This window comes from Nyctibius grandis, chromosome 27 (assembly GCF_013368605.1).
Source record: "Nyctibius grandis isolate bNycGra1 chromosome 27, bNycGra1.pri, whole genome shotgun sequence".
Taxonomy (NCBI): domain Eukaryota; kingdom Metazoa; phylum Chordata; class Aves; order Nyctibiiformes; family Nyctibiidae; genus Nyctibius; species Nyctibius grandis.
Genome location: NC_090684.1, coordinates 2,703,683 through 2,713,024, shown reverse-complemented (window position 1 = coordinate 2,713,024; position 9,342 = coordinate 2,703,683). Strand labels below are relative to the sequence as shown.

The window sequence follows — 9,342 nt, the reverse complement described above, 5'->3', positions numbered from 1 at the left end:
AAGTGCAGCCCTACAGATGCCAGGGCAGCAAGCTGGTGCCCGCCCTTGCTGGAAGGGGATATTTTATTTATATCATCTCCTTGGTGACTTTATCTGGACTTAATGTCCTATAGGTGCCACTTTTATCTGTCTTCTCCCCCCTTAACCTTGTTTCTGTAATCGCTGTGCCCAAATTAAATATTTACTGTTTGTACTCATGAGCCTCCCAGTTCCCTTCCACTTTCAATTAAAGATTTACTAGGTGGGCATCAGCACTTCTGCAAGGCCAACAAACCAGCCCCCCCTCGTTAGATTTTTAAGTGCTTCGTTATCATAGTTCAGCAGAGCACACCATAAATTAGATCTAAAACCCACCAGCCCACACACGCTCACCCAGCAGCGCCTGGCTTCATCCCTGTAAGGCTGAGCCCAAAAGCAGCAGGGTGGGAGGACCAAGATGGGCAAAGACGTGTGTCTGGAGGGGTCTCCAGGCTCTGGCTTCCCTCAGGATGCTGGATGGCGTGGGGACAGCTGGGGACAGCCCTGTGGCAGGGACACGGCGATGCTGGGCTGCACTGGGCAGGGCTGGGGGGTCAGGCACTGCTCCCACCACAGCTCTGGTCTGTTTGAGACACAGAGGATGGGGATCTGCCAGGCAGAGCCAGTACCCATCCTCAGGGCACGGCAGAGAGGGCAGCTTACTGCAAACCAGGGACTTTCTCATCACTCTGCTGTAATAGTTATAATTAACCAACTTTTTAGATCAATATTTTATTGGGAAGGTTGCTGGGGTAATTCACGCTTCGAGCATCTTCCCTCCACGCGAGCGAAGCCCAGGCTATTAGGAATAATGAACTTTTTGCTAGTTACCTTTAGTGAGCTAATAAATCTTTAATGCTAGCTGGAAATTTAATAAGGGAAATTTAGGTGGTGACCTCGAAACTTACAGAAAAAGGTGAGGGAAGCAGAGGGGGCCAAGCAGGAGGAACAGAGCGGCAGGCGAGCTGCTGAGCCAAGACCCCATCAGCTCCTGGCCCTTCCTCAGCTGCCGGGCACTACCACAACACACACTGCATTTTATTTCCAAGCAGGACAGAAAATGCTTTTACTCCCTACTTTTTCCCCCCCACCACCACCCTGGGCTTTTTGGGAGCTCAGCATCCCCAGCCTCCCCCCCCAAAGCAGCCGTTTCCCCCCCTTGTCAGCAGCCAAGCGGCTGTCGGGGACCTGCATTATTTATCTGCTTGGTAACATTTACTGGGATCTAGTGTTTAATAACTGTCTCTCCAATATATCTTTTCTTAATCCCCTCAGATCTGTCGCTGTGGCAATTTTAAATATTTATCAACACAGTTTGTGTGTTTACTGTTAAGGTTGCAATTTTCTTGTAATTAAAGATTTACGAGACACCGCTCAAGATTTAGAAAGGGTTGGCAAAGATCAAAGCTGTTCGGTATTCACACTGGAAACCACCAGCTCCCCGCAGGCTTTCCGCAGGACCCCGATACGTGGGTAGCAGTGCCGACCCCCCCCTTTATATTTGGTTATTTTTGCTCTTGCTTTTAACCATTTTCGCTGACTCTCATTGCAGAGGGGGGGGATTTTGCCCCCCTCCACATCTCCCCATCTCTTGCTGACACAGCTGAGTCCCTGCCAAAACCTCACATTCCTCGGGGCTTCCTCCAGCCCTGGGCAGAGCCCCCCCCACCACAACCTCTGGCTCTGCTTGCCCCACAACAACCCCACCGGCTCTGGCACTCGCCTCCTGCTCCTGCCACCACTGAGCTGGGCTCTGGCTTGTTACTCCCTATTAATATTCATCCCCCATCAGCACAAGCCCTGCCTGCCTTTCCCCTACTCTCTTCCCATTTAGCCACATGCAGATCCAAAATCAATTCTTCCCCTACTTAATTAAGATGTAATAAGGTTCCAGGACAACTCAGGAGCAGTGAGGGTACCAGGGGTGCCCCACGCATCCCCCTGGGAGCAGACCCCAGGGTGGGAGCAGGGTGCTCTGCCCCTTGCCCTGGGATGGCCACGGCCCCCCCCCGCACCCTCCCTTGCCATGGGGTCAGACCCCAAACACCCCAAAGTGCCGCCCAGGCAGCACGAGCAGAGCTGGTGGCCAGCAGCGAGCACCCATCTCTCACCAGGACCTGCAGCATCCACGGTCCAGTGGCACCACTCATGTCTCCTGCAACACTGCTGCACATCCCCAAGTCCTCACTCCTCCAGAGACCCCCCGAGTTGTGGGACGAAGGGAGCTGGGGATGCAGAGAGGGACAGGGAGAGCTGTGAGCAGCCAGCCAGAGCTGGGACAGAAAAGTCAGTGCTTTTGTAGCCTCAGACATCTCCGAACTGACCCTGTGCCGCCCCTCCTGCCCCGCTGCTTCCCATCAGCCTGATTTCAGCCTCGATTGCCCACTTGAACACAGCTGAATGCATTCACCGGGGCTGGCCGGGCTGACCTAGCAGGGGCCAGGAGCTGCTTCAGCTCTGAAGGGCTGGGAAAGGCAACGGGAGATAAATGAGCTGCAATCAGTTCTCTGTGCCTCCTGCCTTCGCTTCTTCCTCCTTTTGTTGGTGACTTCTGGATGGAAAGGCCAAAGGAGTGCTTGTCTCCTGACCCCAGCGTGTGCTTGGAAGGGGAAAAGGGACCATAAGTCCCTAAGCAGCTCCCTGCCTCAGTTTCCCCACCTGTAGATCAGCGGTAAAGGAGGGAGGGGGAGAAGTGACGAAGTGTTTGGAAGGAGAGCTGCTTGCCGTGGAGATTGACAGGTAGATTTTCCTAAAGGTTTTGAAAGCTGCACCTGCTTCATCCTAACGGCATCATGCATATGGATAACACGGCTGACACTTCCCAGGGAGGGCGGGGGGTTTAATTTAAGTTGTTTTTGAGGAAGTGCTGGAGAGAGGAGGGGAGGCTGCTTTGCTTCTCTAACAAACTAATAAATACGTGCCTGTTGCTCTCCTCCCAGAGCCTGAAAGCCTTTGGTGCAGGCAGGGAGACAGCCAGCCCGGTAGCCAACCTGGTAGCCAGCGATGGGTGCTGACAATGGGGCATCTCCACCGTGGGGCCCTCTGCAAAAGAAGGACACAATGATGGAGCCACTCCAAAAACTGGTTTATTAGGTGCTTAAAATAGAGCCTGGCACACAATGTTCTCGGTTGGCTTCGTTGAGAGCAGCTCAGTTGCGTGTGAGATCCACGATGCTGTTTGCACTGAGAAAGAGGAGGAGGAGGGGGGGTAGAGGGCAGAAGGAGGAGTGAGGACTTTTACTGCTCTCCTCAAAGTGAAGGTAATTAAAAAAAAAAAAAGGAGAAATTAAACCTGACAAGCAGCTAAGGAAGAGTGGTTTATGAGTGGCGGGGCTGGCAGCAGCCAGGAGTGATGTCGGGTGCAGACTAAAGAGCCCTCTGGTCAAGAGCATCCCGGGTCGGACACTCCTTTCCCCCTTTCCGAAGCATCTCTGACCCCTCCATGTCCTTGCTCTCAGGGCTGGGAGATGAGACCCCGCAGAGCGACCCTGCCTCGGCACCTGGGGTTCTGCTCCCCCCTAAAGGGAACTTAAGGTTCAATTAGATTTTGCTGTGCCTAAAAAGCCCCGTCCCCCCTGCCTGGCCCCCAAAATAACCCTCGTGTGCACCCACAAAGCCTCCCCCAGTGCAGAACCCACCCTCCAGGCAGGGGACGAGCTGTAAGTCCCGACCACGAGCCCTGTAAGACTTCGTGGTCGCTATAATTCACCCAGCAAAGTTCATTTTTGGGCCGATGCCTCCTGATGAGGGTGAAAGTGCTGCGGGGCTGGTCCAAGGCGCTGGGCTCTCCCCTGCCCCCTCCAGCGAGGGCTGGCCCCAGGTCACCCGCCTGCCTTGGCTGTGGGCTCCGCAGGAGGAAGGGGCTCAGCAGACAGGACTTTGTCCCCCTGGATGACAGACAGGGGATGGTGCTGGTGGGGCTCTGCCTGCAGCTGCTCCAGCTCCACGTGCCCCGTCCAGGCTTGGGCACAGGGGATGGTTGATGGAGCGTTTCCTCCAGCGCCGTGCCCAGGAAAAGCTCGTTGGGGCTTTAATAATAAATAACAACAACAATAAATAGTGGATGAGGCACCTACGGTGCTCCCAGCTGGTGTCCTCGGAGGAAGGGAGGGGGATAGGAGCGGTTCACAGCAAAGCTCCTGTTTTGGGGCAGGGGGAAGGGATTTTGCCACCCCCCTCCCACGCTGCAGCACCCACCCGGGGGCACTGGGTGTGGGGGGACCCACTGGGAAGCAAGTCCTGCAGCGATGGGTGCCTCTGAATGCGATGCACAGAGCTCCTCGGGCTGCTCCGGTTTCAAAGGAAATCAAATTAATTGCCTGTATCTTGCATTTTAATCTCTGGTTCGCAGGCATCGCCTTTAGATGCGAGCAGACAATCCCGGCAGCGGCTGAACCTTCGCCTCCTGTCCCAGCGGCAGCCACCATAACCGTGATCAAAGAGGCTTTTTCTCCACACCTACAAAATTCCAGCCTTCGAGGGGCTCGGGCCTTGCTTTGTTTGGGAGCTGGTGATGGGTTTCGGGCAGCGGAGGGGACGGGAGGTGCAGGCGCTGCCCAGGGCTCAGCCCGCGCATCGCAGGGACGAGCGGGAGTAAATCAGGGCCGTGTTTACACCGGGGAAACTCCTCAGCAACTATTTCCACGTGTTCCAGCAGCGATTTAGCTGAACCACAGGGAATATATTTTGCATTTACGTTTCCCTGCTGTACAAAAGGCAGAGGAAGGCTGTTTCAAGCCCTGAGCCTGCAAACACTGACAGTCGCGGGGCTGGAGCTCTGCAGCTGAATATTCAAAGTGGATCCTGACTCTCAGCGAAGTATTTAAGCCTGCACTTAACTGGCAGCTTGTGCTTAGGGCACCTGGAGATCTCGCTGGGTCCTGAGCACGTGCTGAAGTGCTCTGGTGAGCCGTGATGGTGTGATGGGGCCGTGGAGAGCCATCATCCTCCGAAACAATCACCCGGCGAAGGCACAGGAGCTGTTTTGGTGCCTGGCTGAGCGTGGAGCTTATCCCGCGGGGAACCCTCTCACCTTGGCTGGAAGATGAATGAGGAGCTCAAACAGCTTTTGACTGTGTCGAGGATTTCTGGTCCCTTCGACGCCCCGTGCACGCAGTGACTGCGCCGGCACAACCAGCTTCACCCAAGCGTGCACCACGTCCACGCAGAGACACAACCTCCTGGGGTACCTGCACCCCATGACACCCATCAGCCCCCCAGGGCTGCCTGGGGTGTTTTTTCCGGGGCTTTCCCACGGAAGGACCCCCAGGCGAGGGGCCAGCTGGGCTCTGGACGCACCCACACCCACCCCACGGGCTGCACCAGGGTCTCTTGGGGCTGCGTGTGTGTTGGTAAAGGCACGTTTTGTTCAGGACTGCAGCTAAACCAACCCCAAAATCCTCACCGCTGACAAGCAGGGGTCAGGTTTAGGCCCAGGCAAAGGCTTGGTCATGTTAACCAGGGAGGGGGAGATCTCCGGCAGCATCAGCGCGGCCTCGCTGCTTTGGGTTTGCGGAGTCCCTTGGTTTGGCACAACCCGGGGGCTGGTGCCCCCCACCGCTCCCTTTCCCTTGTGATTTTAATGAACTATCTGAGAAAGCAGCAGTGACAGCGCAGGTTTTGTGTCCTCCCCTTCACAGCAATGCACGGGGTGCGTGCGGGGCTGGTGTCACCCAAGGACGGTCCCGGAGAGCCCCCGGCCCCCCTGCACCCAAAGCAAGGGACTCCCACCCCACAGCCCTCCAGCTGCACACCACTGTCCAAACACTTTCCTTTTTTCCTTTTTTAATACAAAAACAGAAAAGCAAGAACTTCATTCCCCCCACCCCGACTTTTCTTCCCATTTCTCCTCTTTTTTTTTTTTTTTCCTTTAACATTACCCACAAAAGTTTACAAAATACCCTTGAGATCACACTTGCAGGATCCAGTCAACCCCAGCAGAAGCTGGCCAGCCCTGCAGGGATGCCAACTAAGAGATGTGTCACCATCGTAATTTCAGTTTCTTTTCCCCCAAAGTCCTCTTCTTCCCCCTCCGCCTCCCTCTATCCAACAGCAGCGAGCAAACGGGGCGGTGGGAAGGTGCTGGGGGTGGGTTTGTGGCTGATTATCTGAGTGCTCAAAAAAAAAAACCCCACCCCACAAAAGGACACGTATCCCAAAGGGCAAGGCCTTTTTTTTTATATTTCCAAACCAGGGACCATCCAGCAAAGGAGCTGACACCACTGGGGTGTCTCGTGGTGCCAGGGGCACGTGGGGAAGGAGAGATCTGCTGATCATCTGTATGGCTCTTCAATTGCTCGAGGCATCGTCCCCCTTGGGCTCGGGCCCCTCTGAGCCCTCCCGGCTGCCCGGTGGGTGCTTTTGGGAGCCACACACCCATCCAGACACTACACATGGGTCCAGACCCTGCCAGGACCGTGAAGAGGCTCTGCAAGCCCCGTGGCCAGCTCTGCTCCTCTCCATCTGCCACGCACCGCTTTGACTCGTGGTCAAGTCCATGAAATTCCTTTTTTTTCTGTCCAGTTTTGTAGTTTAGTTATTTTTTTTTGGTAAAAAATAGTTTCTCCCTCCCCACCCCAAACCACCCCACCCCACGGTCAGCCTTCAGCAGTCCAGGGGGGCTGCTTGCACCTCCACGGCCAGGAGCTGCCCCCCATGCTGCCCCCGAGCCCAGGGCTGGGCAAGGGGGGGATAGACCACACGCACGGCCGTGGCACCCCAGAGCAGCTCCCCGGCCCTCCTGGGCTCTGCCCTGACACCATAGCGAGCTACGAGGCTGGCGGTGAGAAGCAGGAGGCAGAGGACCAGCACCGTCAGGAGGCTCTGCCTGCCCTCCAGGAGCTGGTAGCCATGGGCAGCCTCTTTAGTCCTGGCGTTCACACAAGCCACCTTGGCCTGCAAGTCTACAAAGGCCACGTGGAGGCAAGCCCAGTAGTCCGTGTTCTGGTGGAGCCGGGTGATGTTGTACATGTGGGTCCCCATGGGAATCCGGGCCACATTGGTCGTGTCCAAGTTGGAGCTAAGCAAGAAGTTGGACCAGGTGAGGTTGGAGGAGACGGTGTTGAGATGAGGCTTCCAGGCAACCAGGATGTGATAGGCCTGGACATCTGCCACCACCAGCTCCAGGCTGTCCTCACTGAGCGGAAAGGAGTGGTTGACCACCACGCTGACGCTCTTGGTGTCTGCCCCAAGGAGGTTGTGAGCCACGCAGGTGTACAGCCCAGCCTCCCGAGCCAAGATCCCATGAATCTCCAGTGTCCCTTCGGGGTGCACCTTGTACCGCCCATCTTCCGTGTAGGGGATCAGCTTCACCCCTGAAGGGATGACCCAGTAGATCTCTGGGTCTGGCTCTGCCAGAGCTCGGCAATGCAAGGAGACATTGTCACCGTCTGCCACCTCTAAGTGGGAGGGGAAGCTCTTGGTGGAGATGAGAGGCAGGCACCGGTCCGTCATCTCCCGGAAGGGGACATCCCGAATGTGCCTCCTCTTGAGGTCGGGGGGCTCGGCGCACAGCGTGGACTGGGGTTCGATGAAGCGGATGTGGTTCTCCGTGCTGTTGACCCAGCGGATGACGCAGTCGCAGCGGATGGGGTTGCTGTGGAAGCTGATCTCCTGCAGGTTGGGCAGGGACTCGACCGTCTGCTTATGCAAGGCACTTAGGGCGTTGTTGTTGAGCATGAGGGTTTCCAGTTGGGGAAGGTGGTGAAACGCGTTGGGGTGGATAAAGGACAGCTTAGGGTTGTTGGTCACGTCTAGCTTGGTCAGCTCGGGGAGGTTGATCAAGGCAAACTTGTCTATGGACACCAGCTCCTCCATGTTGTTGAGCCCCAGCTCTTTGAGGTGCAGCATGTTTGTGAAGTCGCTTTGCCTGACCCTCTGCAATGGGTTTTTGTTCAGATCCAAGAACTTAAGGCCAGGAACTTGCTGCAGCGCCCGCTTGGGGACATTCATGAGCTTGTTGTCATAGAAGGAGAGGCTCTCCAGGCTCCGCAGCCCTTCCAGCGCATAGTCCGAGATCTCCCTCAGGTGCATCCCAGCCAAAACCAAGCTCCGCAGGTTCGACAGGGGCCTAAAATTCATATCCAAGATCGCATCCACCCTGTTGCCTCCGATCATGAGGATCTCGAGGCTGGGGAGCATCTGGAACCAGCGGCTGTCGACCGTCCTCAGCAGGTTGGAGTTGAGGTGGAGGCGCAGCAGGCTGCTGAGGCCAGAGAAGGCGCGGGGAGCGATCCTGTGGAGCTGGTTGTGGTTCAGGTAGAGCTCCTGCAGGTTGCCCAGCCCGGGGAAGCTGCCGTCGGGCAGCTCAGACAGCTGGTTCTCCTCCAGGTGCAAGCTGAGCAGCTGGGGCATGCTCTTCAGGCCAAAGTCCCAGACATCGGAGAAGCTGTTCTGCGACAGGTCCAGCTCCGAGAGGTTTCTGAGATAGTCCAGCTCACTCTGCTCCAGCCTGGCGATATTGTTGCTTTGCAAGAGCAGGGTCTGGGTCCCCTCTGGCAGGTCTTCGGGCACGGCGGAGATGAACAGGTCATTGCAGTCCACCGTGGCAGCCTCCCGGTACACGGAGCGGGGGGTGTACCACGGCCTGATCTGGCAGACGCACTGCGGTGGGCATTTGACCTTCCAGGGCACGATGGGGATGGCGGTGGCGGCCACCACGCAGAGCAGAAGCGAGCTGGTTTGGAAGCGTTTCATTTTCGGCTGGTGGGACTGGCTTCCTCCCAGGCAGGAAAGGCTCATGGGGGGCATCCAGAGCGGGGCATGGGGCGACAGTCGAGTGGGGACAGCATCCGTGGGAGGAGATGCTCCATGCGAGCCCCTGGCACCGATCAGCCCCTGCTGCCAGCTGCCCTGCCGGGTCCCCACCGAGAGCACATAACACCCGTGACCAGGGCTGGTGCCTTCAGTCACAGCTTTGCCTTTTCTTCCTCCCCAAGTGATTCATTTTTGCACTTGGCTGCATCTTTCGGGTTCCTCCTCAAGGTCATTCCTGAAAGAGAAAAAGTCATGTTAGAAGAGACCACACACATGATGGCCAAGTGTGTCAGCTTCAGGACAGACTGATGTGTCCATTTAATCTGCTTTATATCCATGGCATTAACTGTGCCCTCCCATCCCAAGAGGTTTTCGGTATAATTAGCCCACAGATGCTCTGCCCAAGGCCACCAGCAGCCCGTGGACCAAAGGCTTTTCCCTGAGCAGAGCCAGGGCTGCAGGTGCTGGGAAGAGAAAGTCTCTATGGGGGCAGCTTTCCCGTGGGCTCTCAGGACTCTGCTTTCTGCCCCTTGTCCCCCCCAGCACCGAGCACCCACATCCAGGAGCTCC

The 9,342-nt window shown here is 56.6% G+C and overlaps 1 protein-coding gene across 1 annotated transcript; it reads right to left on the bottom strand.

The window, feature by feature from the left end:
- Positions 1-6,621: 6,621 nt before the first annotated feature.
- Positions 6,622-8,766, bottom strand: LRRN2 (leucine rich repeat neuronal 2). Its single transcript, XM_068419432.1, has one exon. It carries the CDS (start codon positions 8,764-8,766, stop codon positions 6,622-6,624), a length of 2,145 nt encoding a protein of 714 aa, XP_068275533.1.
- Positions 8,767-9,342: the final 576 nt, after the last annotated feature.